This window comes from Podarcis vaucheri (assembly GCF_965113315.1).
Source record: "Podarcis vaucheri genome assembly, chromosome: 10".
NCBI classification, from domain to species: domain Eukaryota; kingdom Metazoa; phylum Chordata; class Lepidosauria; order Squamata; family Lacertidae; genus Podarcis; species Podarcis vaucheri.
The window spans coordinates 64,127,815-64,153,228 of NC_138748.1; the positions used below are offsets into that span (position 1 = coordinate 64,127,815).

The following is a 25,414-nucleotide window of genomic DNA, read 5'->3' on the forward strand; positions in this document are numbered from 1 at the left end:
GCCTAACCTTCCTGTGGCCTGGGATCTCCAAGATGTTTTTGTTTGAAGACTGTAAGGTCCTCCGTGGGACATACCAGGAGAGGTGGTCCCGTAGGTACGAGGGTCCTAGGCCATATAGGGTTTTAAAAGGTTAAAACCAGCACCTTAAACCTGATCCTGTACTCCACCAGGAGCCAGTGCAGCTGGTATAGCACTGGGTGAATGTGATCCCGCAGTGAAGACTCCATAAGGAGTCTCGCCGCGGCATTCTGCACCCGCTGGAGTTTCTGGGCAGCTCCAGTTAAGTTAGGGATGTTCATACCCCTTGCCTTTCGATGCAACCAATGTGCAAAAGATGGGATATTTTGGCATCACATTGGCATGGTCCAATACCACATGACGATTTCTCATGCTACTCCCTGGGAGAGGGCAACACTGGCGTGAGAAGCTACTGTCACCTCCCCGTACCAGTGTGGCTTCCCAGTTCAAACGTGAGCAATGCAAAGGGAGACCTGACCTTGCAGAAAATGGCACCGAAGCACATAGATAATGTACTTAGCCCAGTCGTTTCCAAAAGTTGTACCCACAGGGAAGACCAAGCATTGCAGATGGAGTCTGGGACATAGTCAAACTGAGAGAAGGAAGTTCACATTCTAAGGCAAACTGACCCAATTTGCTCTATCTGAAACCATAACTATTACAGTGGTACCTTGGTTTATGAACAGCTTAGTTTATGAGCAACTTGGGTTAAGAACGCTGCAATCCTGGAAGTAGGTGTTTTGGTTTGTGAACTCTGCCTTGGAATAAGAACATGTTTCACTTCCTCTTGAGTACGTTCCATTTGTAAATTGAGTCCAACCGCTGCTATGGGAAAGCACGCCTTGGTTTAAGAACGCTTTGGTTTAAGAACAAACTTCCGGAAGGGATTAAGTTGTTAAACCAAGGTACCACTGTAGTAAATTGATGTGGTAAATGAATGCATGCGTGAATGAATAAAGTCGGTGGTTACTATGGAGAGAGAGAGAGACAGCGCCTCCCTGGTGGTAGCACCTAGGTTATTGAAGAGCCTCCCTAGAGAAGCTCACCTAGCACCATCCTTGTGGTCTTTTCAGTGAAGACCTTTCACCCAGGCCCTTTCAACAACTTGCATTTTTAAATATAACCAAGCTTCTCAATTTTATGATTCATGATGGATAGCTCAGTTGGTAAAGCATGAGATTCTTTATCTCCAGGTCATGAGTTCGAGCCCCACGTTGGGCAAAATATTCCTGCCTTACAGAAGGTTGAACTAGCTGGTTCTTGTGGTCACTTCCAACTCTACAATTCTATGGTTCTATGCTTTATTCTGCTACAAAGAACAAATAGAGAAAAGGCTATAGCTCAGTGGGAGAGTACTTACTTTGCATGCAGAACGTCACTGGTTCAATCCCTGGCATCTCCAGGTCGGGCTGGGAATGTTTTCAGTCTGAAACCTTGAACAGTTGCTCCTAGGCAGTACAGTGGTACCTTGGGTTAAGAACTTAATTCATTCTGGAGGTCCATTCTTAACCTCAAACTCTTCTTAACCTGAGGTACCACTTTAGCTAATGGGGCCTCCTGCTGCCACTGCACGATTTCAGTTCTCATCCTGAAGCAAAGTTCTTAACCCAATGTACTATTTCTGGGTTAGTGGAGTCTGCAACCTGAAGCATCTGTAAACCGAGGTACCACTGTACTGATTTGGATGAATCAGTGATCTAACATGGCATGATGAAGCTTCCTGGTTTCTTATTCTACTGCCTCAATTCTTTTATTTTGTATTTTTAATATTTTATTTTATCTCTTTATTTGTGAGCCTCCCAGGGAACATATGTCATTGGGCGACCATACAAATATAAATTGTTGATAAAGTAGTAGCCAGCAGGATAAGCATGGTTCACAGGCCAGGTCTGCTGGGTCTCACAATCTCTTGGTCAGAACCGAGAGGGAGCCCCTAAAATACCAATCTGCAGTTACCCAATATCATATGTTCATCCCTCAAATGCAGTTGGCATGATTCAGCCAAATTTCCACCAATTTCAGCCAGAGATTGTGTCTCCTTCACCAAAATAAATTGGCACATGTGGCACAATGGAAAACAGGTGGGGCTTAGGTTCCCTAGTGCACCCACTAATTATTGGGATGTGTGTATGAATCATCAAACATTATTAGCCAATCAAACTTGGCCTCCCCCAATTCCCCTTGGCTGTTTTCTCCCTTCTTCCTGCTTCTCTTTAATTCCATCAGCTCCAAATTAATCATCATAAACATTTTCATTAACTATAATGGCCACAAGTTGTTTAGCATATTATACTGCAATAATGTAACCGAATGTATTGTACAATTTTAATTTTTTTTATGGGAAGAGCATAAAAATGTACCATTAGATAAAAACCCCAACCATTAAAAGGTAATTTTCTGTGAAAGCATCGAGTGGTTGTGGTTAAAAATCATCATCACCAGCACAATGTCAAACAGGCGATGTAACAGCCTACTGGCATTATCAAAATTAGTAGAGATGTCTGCAACCCTACTGAGAATTTTGGCCAGTCTATGCAAGGCACCTTTGGATTAGATGTTTCTCCTGAGGAAGAATCTCCAAAATATATCCGGAAAATGTATATAGCTTCTTTTCCAGACAATGTGCAAAATGGTTACAATGACTGAAACCAGTGCCTTTATTTATTTGACATATTTCTTAATCATCTACCATCATACAGCAAAAAACAACAACCCAACAGTCTGGAAGATATGCAGTCACTACGGGCATTCTAGAAGCAACAGGAATGTCCCAGAGTGTAGGGGGAAATTCTGGACATCAATTCACCCTCCTCCTGTTACTTCTGGAACCTTTAAGAACTGTCCCAGAATGAGAGAGAAATAGAGATTGGCATGTGTGAAATTTCTAAGAAATCTGGTTGTCATTTGCTGTTCTTGGCACTATTGAGGAACTGGTCACTGACTATATGGTTTACTAATACACTGGATAGCTTTAATCAGATCCAACTCAGGTTTATAACACTAGTTACAGGTAGGAGGCCGTGTAGGTCTGCCGTACTCGAAACAAAATAAATAGATTTCTTCCAGTAGCACCTTAGAGACCAACTAAGTTTGTTATTGGTATGAGCTTTCGTCTGCATGCATTCTTTGTGTATCTGAAGAAGTGTGCATGCACACGAAAGCTCAAACCAATAACAAACTCTAAGGTCAAAATAAAAAATTTCCTTCCAGTAGCACCTTAAAGACCAACTAAGTTAGTTCTTGGTATGAGCTTTCGTGTGCATGCACACTTCTTCAGATAACCTAGAACTAACTTAGTTGGTCTTTAAGGTGCTACTGGAAGGAATTTTTTTATTTTGACTATGACAGACCAACACGGCTACCTATCTGTAACTGAAACTCTAAGGTGCTACTGGAAGGACTTTTTTATTTGGTTTATAACAATTACAGTCCCAGTTTGACCAGAGCATGGAGGCTTCTTAGAATACCAAGAAACAATGGCATGTGTACAAAATAAACTTAGAAATGTGTATTATTTTTGAATGTATTTTACACACAAAATACACATTTCTAAGTTTATTTTGTGTGTAAAATACATTCAAAAATAATGGTTAAATAAGGGTTTTTTTGCATTTTAAAAAATCATATACAGTCATGCCTTGGATCCCGAGCACCATGCAAGTTGAATGTTTTGGCTCCCGAATGCCGCAAACCCAGAAGTGAGTGTTCTGGTTTGCGAACGTTCTTTGGAACCCGAATGTCCGACACGACTTCCACGGCTTCTGATTGGCTGCAGGAACTTCCTGCAGCCAATCGGAAGCTGTGCCTTGGTTTCCAAATGTTTCGGAAGTCAAAAGGACTTCCAGAACGGATTCCGTTCGACTTCTGAGGTACCACTGTAATGCAGAAATGGGATAGGACAGACTTATGAATGAACGTACGCAGAATCACGAAACTGTAGAGTTGGCAGGGGCCACGAGGGTCATCTACTCCCACATCCTGCAAGGCAGGAATATTTTTGCCCAACGTTGGGCTTGAACCCACGTTATTCTCTCTCGTGGTCTGGAGCTTAACTGCTTGCTCCTATTCCTCTTCAGTTTGCTTCCCTTCCTTTCTATTGCCATTGCCTTGTTTAGTCCGTTCTTACAAAAATGCTTGCTAGTGATAAACCTGATCTGCTTTCCTCCTCAGAGTGTCATTGACAATTGCCCATCGCCTTGATCCTGTCTTTCAGGTCAGCACGCACGTTGCTCATTCATTGCGTGAGGGAAGCTCTCTCTGCCACCCCCCTCCGAGATGGCAATTTATGAGCCTCACAAGAAGTCTTGCCATCGCATACCCAGATAAGACTAGGCAATTAGGCGGAAGGGGTTGGCACTTTCAGAAAGTGCTCACAGCTCAGTGGTAGACCACATGCCTTGCATGCATAAAGTGTCACGTTCAGTCTCTGGCATCTCCAGCTGAGAGGACCTCCTCCAGGGAGCAAAGTTCAGAAGGGCCTTTTGCCCAAGATCGCCTCTGCTCATCAAAGCAGCCATTGCAAAGGCCTTAAACAGTCCAACCTCACACATTTTCCTCCCAAGCATCTGCCCGAAGCCACCTCTCATATTTCACTCAAAATCCCTTCAATGCCCGCCTTTTCCATAAAGTCTTTAGCGCTAGTTCCAAGTCATATTGCAACTGATCAGCACGGTTTCACATGGGATCCTCCTGTGTCAGTTTGTAAACCAAGTTTCTTTGGAGTCTAAGTTTCTTTGGGTTTCTGATCTGCGCCTTGCTGTTTTGGGTTATTTGTGGTGCTTTTTGGGTAATTGTTTTTGAGCAGAATGAAGTCAAATACATTTGCACAAACAGCAAAATATGTCAGTGTCAACACAATTGAATAGAGTAGCGCAACGTGAAAAAGCAAAACTGACCGCTCTCCTATTTCTTCGCCGACAACAGAGTTTGCAGCAGTATTCAGGTTTCCCTTATTCTTCAACACACCTCTCCTTTTCCACTTTGTCTTTCAATATGCTGTTCAGAGTCTTTCAAAATGGCTTTGTACGTATAAAGCTGCCTTACTCTGAGTAAGGCAGTTTGTTCCTCTACCCATGTACGCTGTACTCTTGACTGCTGGCATGGCAGTTCTCTGAAGACTAAGTAAGAAATTATCCAAAATCCTGTTGTCAGAGGGCCTTCAGACTAGAGTGGCCGTCTCCTGGGATAAATCCAGAGCATGAGCCTAGCCAATGGGAACCTTCCAAAAGCCACTGCTCTCTTTGCTTCGCTAGGATCTCTATCCCACCCCCTAACAAGAGAGAATCATGTCATATGCAGTTTGTTAGCCAAACTTGGCAGGCTTTATTTATTTATTGCATCTATATACCTGCCATTCTTCCATTTTTTCATTTTTTTTAAAATGACACTTATGTGGCATCCCGCAACATAAAGGTATCTAGAAGGCTTTAATAAGAATAAAAATATGAATAAAAATGACAGGGAAGGGAAGACTTCCCAGTATGCGGAACGGGGAGAAGAAAAGAAAAGCTCCCAGGTCCACCACTTTCTGCGTGAGATAAGGGTTGAGAGTTACCTTTGAGAGAGGAATCTTTTTTTTTATCTCATTGCCTGCTTTTGTTTTTATTTGGATTAGTTTCTTTTATCTCATGGTATTATGAAAAAGCTTTAATAAAATCTTATCAAATAAATAAATATGAAAACAGGCAGAAACCCACCCTAGCACTGAGAGATCTAAGCCAGAACTCAGCTACAGTAAGGTTGCTTGTTGTCTAACTGGCCATCGGCTCAAGCCCTAGAATTCGTTCTCCTCCCCCAAAAAAGTGGTGCTTTCTAGATATTGCCAGACTACAACTCCCATCATCCGTGGCCATTGGCAAAGCTGGCTGGGGATTATGAGAATTGGGAGTCCAATAACTTCTGAAGGGCACTATGTTGGCTAGTGGTGCTCCAGGACCTATTATCTTCTCATGAATATACATGTGGTACTACTTTTAAAAAATGTGGCCCCCAAAATTTAGGATGGTCCATATTGATGTTGCATGTGTACATTCACAAGTCCTCTTTCCACATTAAAGGTAAAGGTACCCCTGCCCGTACAGGCCAGTCGTGTCCGACTCTAGGGTTGTGCGCCTATCTCACTTAAGAGGCTGGGGGCCAGCGCTGTCCAGAGACACTTCCGGGTCACGTGGCCAGCGTGATGAAGCTGCTCTGGTGAGCCGACACCAGCGCAGCGCACGGAAACACCGTTTACCTTCCCGCTATAAAGCAGTACCTATTTATCTACTTGCACTTAAGGGTGCTTTCGAACTGCTAGGTGGGCAGGAGCTGGGACCAAAAGAAGGGAGCTCACCCCGTCGTGGGGATTCGAACTGCCAACCATGCGATCGGCAAGCCCTAGGCGCTGAGGTTTTACCCACAGCGCCACCTGCGTCCCCTTTCCACATTACTCTATATTTAAAGGAAAAACTGTGGGAAGATTCATATTTAAATACATATTTTATTTCAAAACGTGCATTTCTAAATATAGAAAAAGAGAATTTGATCTTAAAATATGCACTTTTAACACCTTTCATTATTTATTTTTTAGATGAGAACTTTATTGCAAAATTCAGAGAACTTTGAAATCTGAATAATTATTACATTCTGATTAGTCCAGAAGGTGCAAATTATATCAGCTTGCTTGAATGGGCTTTAAAAAAAAGAAAATCTCCTCCACCCCCGAGGGCTAGGATTAGGGATGGGCAAATCTGCCAACATCATTTTTCTCTAAGTTTCTCATTTTCCCCAATCATCAGTTCCCTTCTCCACATTTCCACATCAGTCTGTATTTCTTTAAGTCCTCATGAAAATTCATAAGCATTTAAGTGCAAATTTCTCCTAACGTACACATTTTCGCAAAGCAATTTTGTCTAATATAATGCCATTTTTGTATCTTATTTTCACTCATGTGTGCATTTTTAGGCACACTTTACTCCGGTGCATGCTGGGCAATTGCATTGCAACATTCAAAGAAATGTGAATTTAGAAGGAATGTTGTGTTTGAAGTTCATGTGCTGTGTGATAAAAGCGTGACTTAAATAGGTTCACCTCTAAATGCAAACTGAATTAATTTCTCCTCCATTCCCAGTCAAGAGGGATGCCTAACCCCGTAACCTGTTTTAAAAATTGTGAAGGAAGCTAGATTCTCATTGTTTCTGGATAACCTGCTCCAAGTATTACATCTGACTTCATCCTAATAGCGTCGTGCATCTAGCGGCAGAAAATTCCTTAAGCGAATAACGAATCGTGAAGAGAGAGATGACGTAATCAGGAGGAAGGGGGGAAAGAAGAGGAAACAGCAAACACAACCCTTTAAGTTTTGCCACTTGGGCAGTTTTTAGGAGGGGGAAATCCTAGTTTTTATTTCCTCTGTGGAGAAGCCAGCAACCGTGTTTCGTGAACTCTTGATGATTCATCACTCTCTCCAGTAGCCAAACATTCGGCAGGTCAAGTAGATTTGGGCCGCGGTGCCAGCAACTCCTGCTGCCCTGATAATCCAAGCCATTCCAGGCATGGCGACACTTTCTCTCACCATCTGCCATTTCTAGTTACCTTTCGTACAGCTGACATAACGCATCGATGTGTGGGAAGCAGTAAAACAGTCATAAGGAAGCCATGGCAAAGATAAATAAGAAGCGGCGCTCGGCCGTCTTTAATGATACCAAGAGAACGAGGAATGCCATTATTTTTATTTTTTGGTTCTGGAAATGATGGTTCAATCACCTGAAAACCGAGCAATCGATTAAAACCAGAAAGTGCCTTTCTGCTCTGTAATCTTCACTGATGTGACTCTCAGAAACAACCCCTCTCATCAGCCACGTGGCACTAAAAGCTTTTCTGCTGCTGTGGTCCTCCTGAGATTTTGGGAAACCATAAAGAGTTCATCCATAATCAATTCAGAGGCACCATTTAGAAAGAGAGGCAGCCACCACCCACTGGACATGGGAAATCCCCTCGGGAACACATACATCTCAAGTTATTTTGTATGTTCAGAGTGCTGACCAGTCATTCCCTTTTCCGATATATTCTATTCCATTTTCCTCCCTGCTCAGTGTCATGAGTCATCATTAAATTTCTCTTTCCTTATGTTTCCCCACCACCACCCCAAACAGGGGCTGTTGTTTTTTGTACTTCTGCAAACTTTGCAGGTCTTAATCTGAGGGTTGTGGGTTCGATCCCCATGTTTGGCAAGAGATCCCTGCATTGCAGGGGGTTGGCCTAGATGACCCTTGTGGTCCCTTCCAACTCTACAAGCCTGTCTCTCTAGCTATCTATCTAGCTATATTCTTCTACACTAATAATAATAATAATAATAATAATAATAATAATAATAATAATAATAATTTATTTATACCTGCCCTCCCCAGCCAAGACCAGGCTCAGGGTGGCTAGCAACCAATAATAAAAACAAGCTGATTGAAATACAACTTAAAAAACAAGATTAAAATACAACATTAAAACATTAAAATGCAGCCTCATCACAGGAGGAGAAAGGAAAAACGAAAGAGGGGGAGGGAATCAAATTGATTGCAAGCCAAAGGCCAGGCGGAACAACTCTGTCTTACAGGCCCTGCGGAAAGAAATTATATCCTGCAGGGCCCTGGTCTCATGAGACAGAGCTGGAGCCAGTGTTGAAAAGGCCCTGGCTCTGGTTGAGGCTAATCTAACTTCCTTAGGGCCCGAGACCTCTAGGGTGTTGCTATTTATGGACCTTAAGGTCCTCTGTGGGACATACCGGGAGAGGTGGTCCCGTAGGTATGAGGGTCCTAGGCCGTGAAGGGCTTTAAAAGTCCTTTAAAGATGGCAACTATATAGGTGGACAGCAACTTCAAGGTCTTTTCTCAGATGAAGGATAGGAGGAATTTCTAGGAATTTAAAACAACAACAAAAACAACAACCTTTCCATCAAAACTGGATGAGTTCAGATTTTGCCTACAAATGAAGTTGGAGGTCCTTCCACAAATGTCAAGCCATGTCAAGGGCCGTTAAAGGATGGGTGTAATATCTTGGGGTGGATGAACAGTATCCGAAGCCAGCTTCAAATTGGCAGCAGCACCACCCAAAGTGTTTGCTATTGTTATTTCCTTGGTGATGACACCCCCTCCACAAAACATCATAGTTATAACTACTGCCAAGAATGTCCATGCCTAGGAATACAAACCAAAACTGCTGGTGTGTCACTGGTAAGATCTCTGCTGTCAGAGATGTGTCGTGTGAACGAAACTGGAGTCCGCAGCCCAAGCCCAGGATTGTTTCAATTAAAAGAGCAGCAGATCAGAATCCAAGCCTCTCCACTTACAGCACCCTCCTTGCCTCTAGGCTTCATCAAGTTAGGTGTTTTTAAGGGCTGTAAAGCAATGAACTTTCCATCAGCGGCATCGTCAGCTAATTAGCCCTCCTGATTACAGTAATTACTATTGATTCACTCCTGAATGACTTCTTAAGTAGCCAAGTGCAAGTTATGCTTGAAAGTAGAAGACCCACATATGAATATTAAACCAGCCACTTCCTTTTGTGTTTTTTTTTCTTTTTTTAATTTCCCCTCCACCCCATTCCTCATTCAGCTCTCAAGGTACAGCTTGCAAGCTTATATATTTAAAATTGAGAATGGGGGTGTCAAGAATAGGAATCAAACCTTACTTAGAAAAGGCATTCTAATCTCACATGCTGAGATATAGAAAATGTCGTGTATGCATCTGTGGGAGAGAAACTTTCAGAGCAAGTAGAACATAGAGCACTTCACCAGTCCAGAGCTAAAACTGATTTTGGGGCTCTTTCTCCATCTGAATCTGATTGGCTTTTCCTGCTCTCCATGGCTGGATTAACTCTTATTCTAATTAAATTACAGGGTAGGAACTCAGGGAAATTGTATCTCTGGTGGTTGGGCTGAGAAAGATTTGTTCCTGAGAACCAGGAGAGCTACTGCCAGTTAGAGTAGACAATATTAGACTTGATGGTTTAATGGTTTATCTTGTTGAAAATGCAACAGCAGAGATTATTCATTCCAGGGTTAATTCTGCTATCACTAAAGCAGATAACCAAGATGGCGGTAGTGGTTTTGCCTAGCAACCAGGCATAGTGGCATGATGTCTGCTGAGGTGAAACATACTCTGATTGGCTTTGTAATTCTGAGGGAGTTTTCCTGTGTATGTTTGGTTGAATGTCTCCCTGCTATGTACAAGGCCTGATGTAAGAAAGACAAAACTTCTCTGAATCTTTCTTCTTAAACCATACACTGTTTTGTGGGGCGTCCTCTGGATTTCTTTTCTCTTTGGAGTCTCCCTGTATTATTTAAGTTACTTCGTGAATGTATCTAAGGCACCTTTCTAGGAGAGGGGGCACCACTGTTGAAGGCAGCCTTAACACGGGCATAAAATAGACTTCAAAGATCATATAATATATTGAAATATGGCAAATTATCTACTGTTTCCCTTTCAATGTAGATTGATTTGGTGTGTGTTCAGAGTATCAGAGGCTCGGTGAGGTTAGCAGAGTAGATGGCTTGCCGTGGATCCTATGCCTGCAGCTTAACACAGTGAAGCACAATTATGCACTGCTGCTGGGGAAGGAGAAAGTCAGAAGACTGCAACTCTGGAAATCTGCAGCCAGCAATTTCTCTATGCACAAATCCTGAGCAAGAAGAACCTTTATGAGCAACAGGAACTTAGAAGGTTTGATGTATTACAGTATTTTAATATTTTTTTTGGAAGCTGCCCAGAGTGGCTGGGGAAGCCCAGCCAGATGGGTGGGGTATAAATAATAATTATTATTATTATTATTATTATTATTATTATTATTATTATTAACACTCATTCTTAACTCACCTTGTACTGGTTCCTGGGGAAGGAAGTGACACTGAAATGAAAGCCTGCCCTGAGTAGATCATTAAAGAGTTATGGGACTCAGCAGAGCTGCAATGGGATATTCCTGTTTAAGGTTTTGTATAGCCGATGCCTATCACAAAACAACAGTCTCTAAAGGTGGTCTGAACTTCCTTACAGAAACCATTCTGGGTGTCAGCTCAATGCAGGGACCAACTCAGAAAGAAGAGAAAGATCTCTCCTCAACATGTTGATCATTCTGATATGAGATAAGCCACAAGTGACAAATACTCTTAGAGAACTGGTTAATGGCTCAGTGGTTTAAATGAGGGAACTGATTAGCAATAGCCTGGCAAAATAGCAAGCCAGGAATGCGGTTTAAATGGAGAACAATGATGAACACAAGGAAGGGTGGACAGATGCACAACAGGCTGGGTGGTTTCTGTTTTGAATGGATACGTCTTAGCTGAACAACAGCTAGCCGGTCTCCACTATGAATTGGGAACAATGCATTTAAAAGAAGATTTTTTAAAAACTCTATAAAGTTCCCTGCAGACTGTTTAGCAGTTAAGAAATTTGCAAACCAGCATTGCACAGAGTCTAAGAATGCAAGACAGGAACTCCCTACTTCAATTCTCACCTTCTCTACCAAGTCTCAAGGTGGCCTTAGGCAAGTTGCGCTCTTTGAATTTAGGCTCTACACCCCACTGCCTCCATCCCCATCTGCCATGTAGGAACCATTGTTTCTGCCTATCTTCAATTGTCCCAGTGCTATGGATGTGAGATGCTTTGATTACTTGCAAAATGCACTAATTGATGCTTTTGAATTATGGTGCTGGAGGAGACTCTTGAGAGTCCCATGGACTGCAAAAAGATCAAACACATCCATTCTTAAGGAAATCAGCCCTGAGTGCTCACTGGAAGGACAGATCCTGAAGCTGAGGCTCCAATACTTTGGCCACCTCATGAGAAGAGAAGACTCCCTGGAAAAGACCCTGATGTTGGGAAAGATGGAAGGCACAAGGAGAAGGGGACGACAGAGGATGAGATGGTTGGACAGTGTTTTCAAAGCTACTAACATGACTTTGACCAAACTTCCGGAGGCAGTGGAAGACAGAAGTGCCTGGCGTGCTCTGGTCCAGGGGGTCACGAAGAGGCGGACATGACTAAACGACTAAACAACAACAAGAAGAAATGCACTAAATGTATGATTAAGTGGGCCAAAGTCTGGGGTAAGTGGAAATGGCTCTGTACATTTTGGGCCACTTTATCACAGGACGATATAAACAGATCAGTGGTGCAACTTGGCGGGTTTCTATTCCTGCAGCAGGGTCCCTGCAGGGTCTCTGTCTTCTGCATCCTAGAGACACCCAATGGGCATGAAAGGGGAGTGTTGTGGCCACTGCATGCTCCAAAGAAAAAGCATTTAGGAATGTGGAAAACACAATGTGCTTCTGCTTCAAGGGAATGGTGTGCAAGCTCCGTTATACCCAACAGAGCTTGCAAGAAAACACAACATTCGTCACTCCCAAAGAAGATATTGGAGCACTCTAAATCATTTGCACATAAAAAGGTAAAATGGGTAAGTCCAGTCAAAGGTGACTATAGGGTGCGGCGCTCATTTCGCTTTTTAGGCCAAGGGAGCCAGTGTTTGTCCACAGACAGCTATCTGGGTCATGTGGCCAGCATGACTTAATCACTACTGGTGCATGGAGGACCGTGACGAGTGTCAGAGCTCATGGAAACGCCATTTACTTTCCCACTGCAGCGGTAGCTATTTATCTACTTGCACTGGCATGCTTTTGAACTGCTAGGTTGGCAGAAGCTGGGATAGAGCAACGGGAGCTCACCCTGTCGCAGGGATTCGAACTGCCGACCTTCTGATCAGCAAGCCCAAAAAACTCAGTGGTTCAAACCACAGCACTACCCGTGTACCTTGATTTGCCCATGTACATGCCCAGAAAATAGTGTGCCGAAAAGTAGCATATGGAGATCTGCATTGATCAACGGCAATGAATCCCTAATTGTTATTATTGTACAGTTATAAGGTCTTAGAAGCAACATCAGATATATTCCACTAAGGTAAAAACATTCAAGGAGGGTGTGAAGCAGGGCAAGTGAGGGGGTGTGACCTGTGTAGGAGAGGTGTGTCCCGCGAAGAGTCCCAAGGGTCAGACAGAGAGGCATTTGGCTCCTGGGCAGAAGTTCTTCATCCCCACCATAGTTAAACCTCCCTCCATTAATTCATCTTAATCCATTTTAAAAGAGCAACTAATCTAGTGAGCCTTCACTATGGTAGAGAACCCCACAGGCAAACCTTGGCCACATTCACACTAGATATTTAAAGCACTATGATACCATTTCAAACAGTCATGTCTTCCCCCAAAGAATTCTACTTTGTTAAAGGTACTGTGAGTTGTTAGGAGACCCCAGTTCCCTTCACAGAGCTACAACTTACAGAGCGCTTTAACAACCAATCCCTCTTCACAGGGAGCTCTTGAGAATTGCAGCAGCATGAGGGGAATAGGGGCCTCCCAGCAACTCTCAGCACCCTTAACAAACGGCAGTTGCCAAAAAATATTTTGCAGGGGAAGCAGTGACTGTTTAAAGTGGTGTAAAGTTGAAAGGAATGGTGTGATTTTGGCCTATGTGCCATGAGAAGCAATGCTTTCTTTTGTTAGGCCCAAAGCTATACCCATCTGATTCATTAGACAACTGTGAGTTAAAGGACACAAGGGGGAAACACCAGCACCTATTTTCCTTTGCACGGGTAAGAATGTAAGGTTTCCGAATAAATCTTTCACTTTGTCTCAACAAAGGAACTGGGCGGCGGCAGCAGTGGTGGTTGTTAGAGACATATTACTCTCTGGGCATCACTTGGCTAAGCAACACTAGAATGGAAAGACATCATCCATAAGAGTAAAGGAGCTGGCGTAGGAAACATTCACATTAGATTATCATTATTAATGTAATCAGCATATATATGCACACAGGTACTCCTGGAATAACACAGTTACTATTGAAAACCGCCAACAACAACCAATTAAAATCTGATTCGAAACCCACATTAGTAACCGGTAGATGATAGCTTCCATAGATTATTGTCAAGTGATTCATTAATGGCTCTGAGGGAAAACTAAAAGGTCTGTTGAAGCACAATGGGGTACATTTCAATGTTCGAAACGAAAGGACAGGGCGCTTCAATGACTGCAAAGACTGTGAACAATTTGCAATTTTGCTTTTAGTAGAAAAAGGGTAAGCGATGGGCTGCTTAGTTTTAATGCATGCCAAGGAACAATATTCTGCAGCACAGATAGCGTCAAGAGAACCCTTGAAGAAATAAGATGAATCAAACAAAGGCTGTCCCTAATATGCATGGGCACAACCTGAATTTCCATACAGTGCACGCAAACTACTTTGTGTGAGAGTTTGTGTGCGCACACCCATAGCCAGGCAGCTCAGCAGAAATACACCTGTCAGAAATGAATGTGGGGATTGCTCAGTGCTTCAGCACCAAGGGGAGCTGGACTGGACTTCACAGCACAAATGTCACATTGACCTGAGCATCATCTACCCGGAGAAGGTTGTTCCTTCTTTAAATTATGTTGACATGCACTCTCGATACTCACCATACTCCAAATTGTCATAGGGGACAAGAACAGAACAGCAGCCAGAAGCAGAGCACACCTTAGAAACTGTGAAATCTGCTCAACTGCATTTCATGTTATTTGGAGATTTCAGTAAATTGCACACTGTGTGTGTGTGTGTGTGTTAAAATAAATAAATAACAAAGGGTGAAAAAACCTGAAGAAACTGGCTTTGACGGGTCCAGGACAGAATGGAACTACCCAAGATTTAAGTTACCCTAAAGCACCAATGTTCTGTGCATGTAGTTCAGCTGGTGAAATGTGACTTTCTATCCTCTCTCCCTATGCCCCTCAAAGTTGACCCCAAACCTGATTTTGGGAGTGTGCAGGGAGTTGGGGGGGGGATGGGAGAGGAAGAAGCTGCTCTGTTTTATATGTACAGAATTGCAGCATTGGAAGAGATCTTCTGGGATAGCTCAGTCGGCAAAGCATGAGACTCTTAATCTCTGGGTTGTGGGTTCAAGCCTCACGTTGGGCAAAAGATTCCTGCATTGCAGGCAGTCTCTTCCAACTCTGCCATGATACTATGACCCAGTGACTTTCCTCCCATTTACACAAGGTAGGTACTGGTGTGCAGAGTAGGGGGAATTCTCCCTGCCCTACATGGGAGAGGGACAGGTTTGGTGATGTGTAGTGATCCGCAACACATGAGCATGCCAGCCATGTGTGGGGTTGGTGCTTGAACAAGCTTATAAACCCACCTTGCCCTTGGGTGAATGGAGTATAAGCTTCATGAGCTAACTGAAGTTGCACTGCTTTTTGAAAACACTGTTTTAACATGGTGATGTTTGCCACCCTAAGATCCTTTGTGGGGGAAGAGTTGGTCACAAATGTAATAAATAAATGAGCAAAGCAAGATGGCGGGAGAGAGGGAGCCAGCTGCGAATGGAACAAGCACGTATGAAAGAATGCCTTGTCTGATCCTCAGTAACCTGTCAGGTTTGATGCAGATCTCAGTTTCTGAATTCAATAAAGTTGGGAGCCAGTTGTATGTCTGCTTGGGGTGCAAATGGAAAGGCAGCTATTGGGAGCCTTAAAGTGAAAATCCACTTTTCTTGAAGCCAATACAGTGGTATCTCGGGTTAAGAACTTAATTCGTTCTGGAGGTCTGATCTTAACCTGAGGTACCACTTTAGCTAATGGGACCTCCTGCTGCCACCACACGATTTCTGTTCTCATCCTGAAGCAAAGTTCTTAACCCGAGGTACCATTTCTGGGTTAGCGGAGTCTGTAACCTGAAGCGTCTGTAACCTGAAGCATCTGTAACCTGAGGTACCACTCTACCAACATGTCCATTAGGACTCCCAAGCAAGCTGAAGTCAGCTGTGGCAGAGTTATATCCAAATCAATCAACGAAGCTTAAGATAGCTATCATTAACTTGGCCCATTAACTTTCAACACGATTGGAGCCATTGATTGCCAATTATGGTATCTCCATATTTAAACACGACCCTTCCTCTTTTATTACAATAAAGTTTGGGGAGAACACCACAACCACACCTCAGTGGCATCCATCATTTGCTTCACAGCATAAACAAGCATCTCCTGCTTTTATATCACACCCACGTTGCCAGATGCATTTAGACAGCAAGCAGGTTTCCAGCGGCCACCTCACATAGGTGACACAAAACTGTAACACCCATCTTTACGTTATTCTTGAAACGAACAGCGCCAATTCCCACTCGCAGTGATCATAATCTTGAGCTGAAATCCTGAATGCACTTCCTGACGCAGTAAATAAAATATAAACAACTGACTCCCCTTAACCCTACAATGTTTGTGTGTCGGATTTGGTAGATTTGCTTGAGAGCTGCCACAAATTATTCCTATTCACCTCCCACGAATGTACTGATCGAAACAGACAATTCAACCCAATTCAAAGTGAGTATCACGCTACTGTGAACATAAACAAACCTTCGGAAGAAACTCTTTACCATGAAGGTTAAAAATGCAAAGCAAAACCATTCCTCCAACTGCCATGAAATGAGCTAACTTTTTATTATTTCAAAATAGCGTTATTCACACGTGGATCTCATGGTTAATAACACCGCCACCCAGTCCCATTTTGCAGATATGAGAACGTTTTAATTTTTAGAAATAATCTTTTACAACCTTGCAACCCTGAGTGGGTTTTCTCTCTCTTCAAGACAGGCACTAGAGGAAGTGGAGTGTTTGCTATTTGTTATGTCTTCAGAAATTCTGACATATGTTAGAACAGCTGGATTTTTTTATTGTTATTCCCAAGACTAAAATTTAAGTAGCATCTCTGCGAAACTGTGGAGCAAGTGGAAATGATCCAAAATAAGATAAGAGTTTGAGGAAGGCTAACAAGAAGCCACTTGTCCAGCCAAAATGTTTCCCTATTAAGCATTCAGGATCTGTAAGTTTCCTTCCTGAAATTAAAGAAGCCAGTATATAGCTTTGCAACTTTGTTCTGGTAGACAAAGTCATAATATGCAAGGGGTTGGAGGGAAATAGTGGATCTTTCTCTCTCTCTCTTACTCACTCACTCTCCTTAAAGAGATAAACAATGGGAGTGTACTTCATTTCACAGTCTATACAAATAAGATTAGTGGAAATTAAATGGGACGGGGTTGTTGCTGTTTTTTGGGGGTTGGTTTTTTAAAAAAGAGATAGCATTTTTTATATATAACAAAACACACACAACTACAACCCCAGACATACATTAAGCTAGCTTGACAGCTCTATTGTTCTATCGTCCCATTGTCAGCCAAAAAGATGTATTCACACGCTCGGATGTCTGCTAGGGAAAATAGACAAAAGACTACACCCCGCCCCCCCGCGCCAGAAGCAGGGTGCCAGTCTGAGCAGAAATTCTGGCGCTCGCTCTCTCCCCTTCCCCGCCCCCCTTCCTTGCTCTGAAAAGCTTCTGCTAACGGCTGGCTCTTCATGACACCCAAGAACGCTAAGAATCCATTCATCTATGCAATATGAGTTTCTTCCAATTATAAATATATATGCATTTATCTATTTGTCCCCCTCTCCCAAGAAAAGTGCCAAGCGGTCAGTGTGAGCTGTAGGAGGGGAGTGATTAGAAGAGGTTATTTATATAACCCAAGCACCAATTTAAGTGGCATTTAGGGAATCGGCTCTAATATGGAGTCTCCCTTATTGCTCTTCCCTCGTGCCTTTCCCACCACCCCCCCAATCCCTATTAATGAAGGATGCAATAGAAGAGGCATCATAAAGAAACTGTTGGGTTTGGGACGGGTGGGGGTGGCAAAATTGCTTTTTTAAAAAAATGAAAAATGAAATTGCTTCCTGTTGGCTTTTGCATTTCAAGCTGTTTGCAACTGGAGGTTCATGATACAGAAACGCCACTTGCAGAAAAGCAGGGTGTATATGAATATATCCTCCCCCCAAAAAAATAATAATAATTGGAGCGGGAGAAGAGTACTTGATACCTAGCCACAATGGGCCCTGGCGACTGGGAAAAAGCCCCCGCCTCAAGCAGCCCCCGCCTGTACAAAGGAGGCATCAACCTACCTTAAAAGAAGCTCCTCACTTCTCATAGTAACAGCGGATTTCGGACAGCGCATGCTTTCTGCACCGATATTTGCAACAAAAGCCGGTTCAGAAGTGCGCTCAAACATCAATGCCACAGTAGCTACCCACTAATGGCTACTCTCTCTCTCTCTCTCTTTCTGTCTCTCGCCAGACGCTGAGTGGCGGAGCAAAGGGGGCCCCTGTAGATTCACTGAACAGAAATAATCCTCTCTGACAAGTTATGTTCTCTGGGCATATTTTACATTAATGCACTAGGCTGCCTATAGGGGTCTTGTTTGCGCTCACTCTTCCTTAGCTGGTGTTAGCTTCTTGTTCTAATTACCATGAAAAAGGGAGAAAGAAATGTAGGACCCTTCCCCAAAATGAGAGAAAGGATGGGCGGGGGGGGGGGGAGGGAGGAAACACAGACACAGGAGATCAGGTTTTTGTGTGTGTGTTTGTGTGTGTGTTTAAAGGGACATCTCTCCTCTTTCGGCGGAAGGGAGAACATACAAAAGTCTCATTTGCATACTCCCAAAAAACCATCAGTTGTTTCACAAGCATTTTAAGGATGCCAGGCAGACAGAACTTTTGCACACTCAGAGGGGCTGGAATCTTTTTGAGACTCACGGCATGAGGTCCTCTTTCCCTCATTCCCAACACATTCCAAGCTAAGTGGTTTTATCGAATCTATGAGCCCCAGAACAAGGGAGGGAGGGGCAGGGAACCAGAAGAAAGTTTTCATTTAGGGGCTTAGTGGTTTTTTTGTTTTTTAAAAAAGCTTGCCATTTTTTTTGTCTTTTAACCCCTAGTGAGCCACTCCCTCTGTACTCCTCTGTATCAGTTCAGTACAACGTGACTCTATACAGTGGTACCTCGGGTTACAGACGCTTCAGGTTACAGACTCCGCTAACCCAGAAATAGTACCTCGGGTTAAGAACTTTGCTTCAGGATGAGAACGGAAATTGTGTGGCGGCGGCACAGCGGCAGCGGGAGGCCCCATTAGCTAAAGTGGTGCTTCAGGTTAAGAACAGTTTCAAGTTAAGAACAGACCTCCGGAACGAATTAAGTACTTAGCCCGAGGTACCACTGTATTGCAATTTGAGTAAATACTTTCTCTCGCTCTCTCTTTTAACTGACAATAAAGATTGTAGCAATAACTCCCTCCTAGCAGCAATGAGCCAGCCCTAGCTATCATTTTGCTTTTCCTGGAAAATGCTCTCCTCGCCCACCTTAGGCAATTTTTCACTTCTCTTTGCTAACATGTTCATTTCCATGGCTTGCCCTCAACAACGCAACAGTCACAGGCCAGATTAAACAAACCCCAGCACACTAACGGAAGCCAGTGCAAGAACTCCTAGTCGCACAGTACAGTGGTGCCTCAGGTTACATACGCTTCAGGTTACAGACTCTGCTAACCCAGAAATAGTGCTTCAGATTAAGAACTTTGCTTCAGGGTGAGAACAGAAACCGTGCTCCGGCGGTGCGGCAGCAGCAGGAGGCCCCATTAGCTAAAGTGGTGCTTCAGGTTAAGAACAGTTTCAGGTTAAGTATGGACCTCTGGAACGAATTAAGTACTTAACCCGAGATACCTCTGTATTTCCCAACTTTTCCTCCCCTACACGCTACACTCGCTTGCTGTGTATCATAGGCACCAGTGATACGGGGCCCAAGGCCCTTTGCCCCCAAAATAAAAAAATTTGAGGGGGCAGGCCTTCATAGAAACTTCTTGCATGGGGTCAAGAGGTGAGCGGGCTTTGGAAGGCAAGGTCTGCACCCAGTTGTGCGCAGCAGAAGAAAGTGCAGTTTCGTGACCCACTTTGAGGTTTTTCACAATCAAGTAGTGTATAAATTTTATGAAATAAATAACAAATCGAGGAGGCAGAACTTTGTTTTTGATTCAGCAGCATGCTTTTTATGTTGGATTCGCATGGATCATGCACATTCAAATCCATACCTCTGCATAGTGCGCACATGCCACAAGCAGTGTGCAATAGAGAAATGCCTCTATTCCATCCAGCTTGCAAATGCTTATCTAAATTTTGCTTAGCATGGACAGATCCTGATTAATATATTTGACAAGGCTTCATGGAGCCAGGGGGACGTGGCCATCTGGTTGGGCCATTCCCATCTCCATACAATCTCAGGGATCGGGTCTGGACTCTCCCCACTCAGGAACCCCAGTTAGAACATCTAAAGAAAAGCATTGCCAAGCCCTGGCGATGGTGCAGCTTCCACAGTTCAAAAACAGGGCAAAAGCCCATCAGCATTGCCAGCAATCGGCACAATGGTTCTCTTTCAGAAAAGAGGGAAAAAACTGCTTCACTAAAGACCCTTTGGGTTTCACTAGGAAAATCAATGGAACTTCTGTTGGGAGAGTTCAGTGAACCCAACAGTGGAAAATCCTCCGTCAGCTTTGTTCTTACTTGGAGAACGTGGCAGAGGTTTACTAGTGGGGGGGGGGGCTCCAGGCGTCCTTTTCAGTGTGAATTCATGACAATTTGTGCTCCAGAGGGTATTGGTAAGCCAGATAAAATGGTGAATTCGGACTTTCAAAAAGCGTTCCTCGCCAAAGACTCCTCAGTGGATCAGGAATTGTGGCAAGAAGCAAAGAGGGGCGTGGAATGGACAGTTCTCTGAATGAAGAAGTGTAGACACTGGAGTCTCCCAAGGATTGGTATTGAGACCTGTGCTTTTAAAGGTGTTCATAAACGATCTAGAGTTAGGGGTGAGCAGGGACGTAGCCAGGTTTGATGATCATACTAAACTGCTCAGGGTCATTTTAAAAAATGGATTAAGAAGAGTTCCAAAAGGGCATCTCCAGACTGAGTGACTGGGCAGTAAAATCGCAAATGCAATTAAACACCAACAAGAGTAACGTGATGCTCATAAAGGTAAAGGTAAAGGTAAAGGGACCCCTGACCATTAGGTCCAGTCATGGCCAACTCAGGGGTTGCTGCACTCATCTCGCTTTATTGGCCGAGGGAGCCGGCGTACAGCTTCCGGCTCATGTGGCCAGCATGACTAAGCTGCTTCTGGCTAACCAGAGCAGCGCACGGAAACGCCGTTTACCTTCCTGCCGGAGTGGTACCTATTTATCTACTTGCACTTTGACATGCTTTCAAACTGCTAGGTTGGCAGGAGCAGGGACTGAGCAATGGAAGCTCATCCCGTCATGGGGATTCGAACCACTGACCTTCTGATCGGCAAGTCATAGGCTCTTTGGTTTAACCAACAGTGCTAGGGGTCAATAAATTATGAACTTCACATTCATGCTCCAGGGGTCTGAAGTGGTGGTGAGTGACCAGGAATGAGACCTTGGGGCTGTAGCGGAATAGCTCAATGAAGATGTCGCTCCACTGTAACCACAAAATAGCTCAAATTCCATGCTAGGAAAGGAATTGAAAATAAAACTGCTGATCTCATAATGTCGTTACGCAAATCTACAGTGTAACTACATTTGGAGTGCATTTCTGGCTGCCTCACCTCGAAAAGGATATTGCAGAATTTGAAAAGGTTCCAAAAGGAGCAACAAAAATGATCGGGGGAAGAAAGGTTGCAGGATTTTGGAATTTATAGTTTACAGCAAAAAAAGAATAAGAGGTGACATAAGAGATGTGTATAAAATCACACATGGCATGAATTAAGAGGATAGAGAAAAGTTTTTACCCCTCTCCCATAACATTAGAAACGGTGGGTATCCCACAAGGATCATTGGTGTCAGGCAGCAGAGGAACCAACCCCTACGGCAGGTTGCCAGGAATGGACAAGGCAAGGGAAAGTTCTCACCAACTGTGTTTTATTCAATATTTATTAAATATTTACAGAGAGAGGCTTAGAAATGAAGCCTCTTGGAATAATGGTGTTGCTCTGAGTAAATCTCTGCTCCCCTTCTCTCCCACTTTCTCATTCATCATCCCTTCTACGGGTGGCGCTGAGGGCCCTTTCCTTCTGAGCCCTTTGCTCTCCTACTTTTAAGGCTCACCGGGTTCTGGGAGATGGTGGGTCTGGAATGCTTTATAGTGATAACATGCCAGCCAACTGCTCCACCTCTGCCTGCTACTTCTTCTCTCCCATTATTTCCCAACTTCTCCCCTCATCTTCCTCTGAGCTGTGACCTCCCTCAAAGCCCTGTTGCAACTCTGAGCTATCTTCTTCTTCTCTGGAAGGGAAGGGTCAGGCTGGGGAGGCAGTCTCCTCCATTCCTCCTCTGCCCAGTCCCTGACAATTGGTGCCCACTAGCTTGGAGGATTAGACAAAATTATGAGATGCAGGTGGCGCTGTGGGTTAAACCACTGAGCGTAGGACTTGCCGATCAGAAGGTCAGCAGTTCGAATCCCCGTGATGGGGTGAGCTCCTGTTGCTCGGTCTCTGCTCCTGCCAACCTAGCAGTTCGAAAGCACATCAAAATCAAGTAGATAAATAGGTACCGCTCTGGCGGGAAGTTAAACGGCATTTCCGTGCGCTGCTCTGGTTTGCCAGAAGCGGCTTAGTCACATGACCCGGAAGCTGTACACCGGCTCCCTCGGCCAATAAAGCGAGATGAGCGCCGCAACCCTAGAGTCGGCCACGACCGGACCTAATGGTCAGGGGTCCCTTTACCTTTAGCATGGAGGATTAGACAAATTTATGGAGCATGTGGATCTCAATGGCTGCTCAATGGCCTCCCCCCACTGTTGGGGGAAATATGTCCCTGAATATCAGTTTCTGCAAACCACAGGAGTACTTTTGTGTTCTGCTCCACCTTCCTAGGTTCCCACAGGCTTCTGGTTGGCCTTTCTGAGAACAGGACGCCAGGCAAGACGGGACATTTGCCCGATCCAACAGGCTGGAAGTTCTTAATGGGGACGGAACACACTCGAGACCCTCAACAAACAGATCTGCCCCCAGTGCGTTTACAGCATCTCTGTGAAATCCACACACACCTCAAGTTAATTTCTTGCTGACCGCATGGTGATTAATGCAAATTAAATTTCACGCTAATTGGCCTGAGCAGCTTTGCATGCAAACCCGAAATTGGTTATTTTCGCTAACGGTGTTAAAAAGATACTTCTGCTGTTTGCTCAATAAGTTGGATATAAATCGTTATTAGTTTTAGGGCACGCTTGTAAAAACCCGCCCAGCACCTGATATCAAGATAGGGAGGACAAAGGGTAAGAGGACAGAATTCAGAGTCCCATAGTTTTCTCTGTTGCCCAGAATTAGTAGTCTGTTTATGATAATAAAATTGATGATGTTGATGATGTTGATAAGAGTAAGCCACCTGCACCACTGGTTTCTTTAGATTCCCAGTTGCCTGTTAACAAACCTTGTCCCATATTGGCCCAAATATAAGCTGCCCTCTTTTTTCCAAATTCCAACTGTGAAAAGTTGAAGTGCGGCTTAAATTCGCGACCTTACAAAAATGGGCTTTTACGATATTGCTGCTGAAATAGACATACGGTAAAACGGAACGGGTGTGAGTGCCTGTGGAATTTTAAGGAAGCGGCTTATATTTGGGTATTGTCTCCCCCCCCCCGAATTTTAAAGGTGCAGCTTATATTAGCGTGCGGCTATATTTGGGCCAATACGGTACATTGTTCTGAGCAAAATTGCCCCTCCCAATATTGTCACCCTGTTTGTTCAAAACTACAAATCTATCATCCAATCTTCTAATCAATTTTTAACTTTAACACAGATAGGGATGAGCAAATATATTAATTTGGGGGGGGGGGTTTCCCTGGTTCAGGTCTCCACATTTTTACAAATTTGTGATATTTTTTTTTTAAAAAGAAGACCTTATGACAATTCTTCAGAATTCCACTGCAAATTTCTTGAATATATACATTTTGTACTCAGTTGTCTCTAAAGTGCACATTTTTGCAAAGCAATTTCCCCATATATGGTGCATTTTTGCATGCTCTTCCCCACTAAGGTATGCAAACATAACCCCAGTATATACAGCTTTTGTACATAGTATGCGGCTGGAGAACTACATTGCAAAATTCAGAGAAGTCTGGATTTTGGAAGATGACTGTGTTTCGATTCATGGTGTTGTTTTTAAAGTGTGAATTAGGTTAAGCTTCACTTTAAATGTTAACTGATTATAATTTCTTCCCCCATCCCTAGAGGCATCTGAAATCAGCTGAAATCAAACCTGAGGTGATCTTGCTTTGCTGGGAAGGATAAGACAATTCAGGCCCTTGAATAGGAAGAAGAAGAAGAAGAGTTTGGATTTGATATCCCGCCTTTCACTCCCCTTCAGGAGTCTTTAAGCGGCTAACATTCTCCTTTCCCTTCCTCCCCCACAACAAACACTCTGTGAGGTGAGTGGGGCTGAGAGACTTCACAGAAGTGTGACTGGCCCAAGGTCACCCAGCAGCTGCATGTGGAGGAGCGGAGACACGAACCCGGTTCCCCAGATTACGAGACTACCGCTCTTAACCACTACACCACACTGGCTCACTGAATAGGAGGCAACTTTAGGATCAGGTCCCACTCGAGTTGCCATGGTTTGTGGTGGCCATATTCTGTTCCACCAACTGCAACCTAAGTGGTTTGAGCAAAATAAGTATTCTTCTAGGTACCTCACCCCATCTCTGATGTTTACTGTTCTTGAAAATCACACCTTGACGGTTCAGCCGCAGGTGGCCATCATTCAGCGATCCCTTCACTTCCTGGTATATGTCATTGAATTCCAATGCATCCGCCATGTTGACAGCACCTCCACCCCCCTCACCCCACTATGACAAGGGTTGAGGTCACACCAGCAAAATGTGCCGAGTTGTTCTTGGAGGAAAGTTTTGCAAATGGAAACCAGGCAGGGAAAAGACAAGATGCCTTAGTCCTTCCTGGAACATGGGCTCTTCTCCATCTAGTTCTAACAGAAGCAAAGGGAGCACAAAGAAACAGAGGACTAGAAAACACTTGGGGGGGGGACCTCACTTCCTCCTTCCGGGGCCGTTGGCTTTCGGTTGCACAGTCGCTTAGTGCTCTCTTGCCTCTCTGGTTTGAATCTGATGTTGTGTCTAACAGCAGATAAGGACTAAGAAGCCAGGCTTTGAATATCCCTATCAAGCCTGGCCAATTCAGAGGCTTCTTATCGTGTGCCAATCAGAGGGGTCAAGGCACACACCCCTGTGCCTTTCTGTGCTGCACAAAGGCTGAGGCTACGTCACACCGCATCCATGGTTCCAAACTTGGCTAGCATCCACCCCTCACCCGATGCCATTTTCGTCCCTGACATAATGATCATCACAACTAGACGCATTGTTTAAGGGCTAAACTAAGTCAACTGAAAGACTCTGCTCTGTAACTCCCCGACATCAGCCAGAATAATATGCAAGGCCCTCATTGTCTCTCTCTCACACACTTGATAAAGAAGCAGAGCTATAGCAGAGCTCAAATCCTAAATCATGGAAG

The 25,414-nt window shown here is 43.9% G+C and overlaps 1 protein-coding gene across 22 annotated transcripts in view; it reads right to left on the minus strand.

Annotated features, from left to right (window-relative positions):
• Positions 1-25,414, minus strand: part of CELF2 (CUGBP Elav-like family member 2) — a 543,470-nt gene that overhangs the window by 354,815 nt on the left and 163,241 nt on the right. For 5 of the 22 annotated variants that reach the window (XM_082238986.1, XM_082238984.1, XM_082238985.1 and 2 more), the window contains exon 1: positions 18,014-18,228. The exons of 6 other annotated variants lie outside the window; for them this stretch is intronic. In XM_082238986.1, coding sequence (XP_082095112.1) covers positions 18,014-18,120 — 107 coding nt within the window. In that variant the 5' untranslated portion in view covers positions 18,121-18,228. Of the gene's footprint in view, positions 1-18,013; positions 18,243-25,414 lie in introns of those variants that run through there. 11 more of the 22 variants (XM_082239000.1, XM_082239001.1, XM_082238989.1 and 8 more) reach the window with 9 other exon arrangements.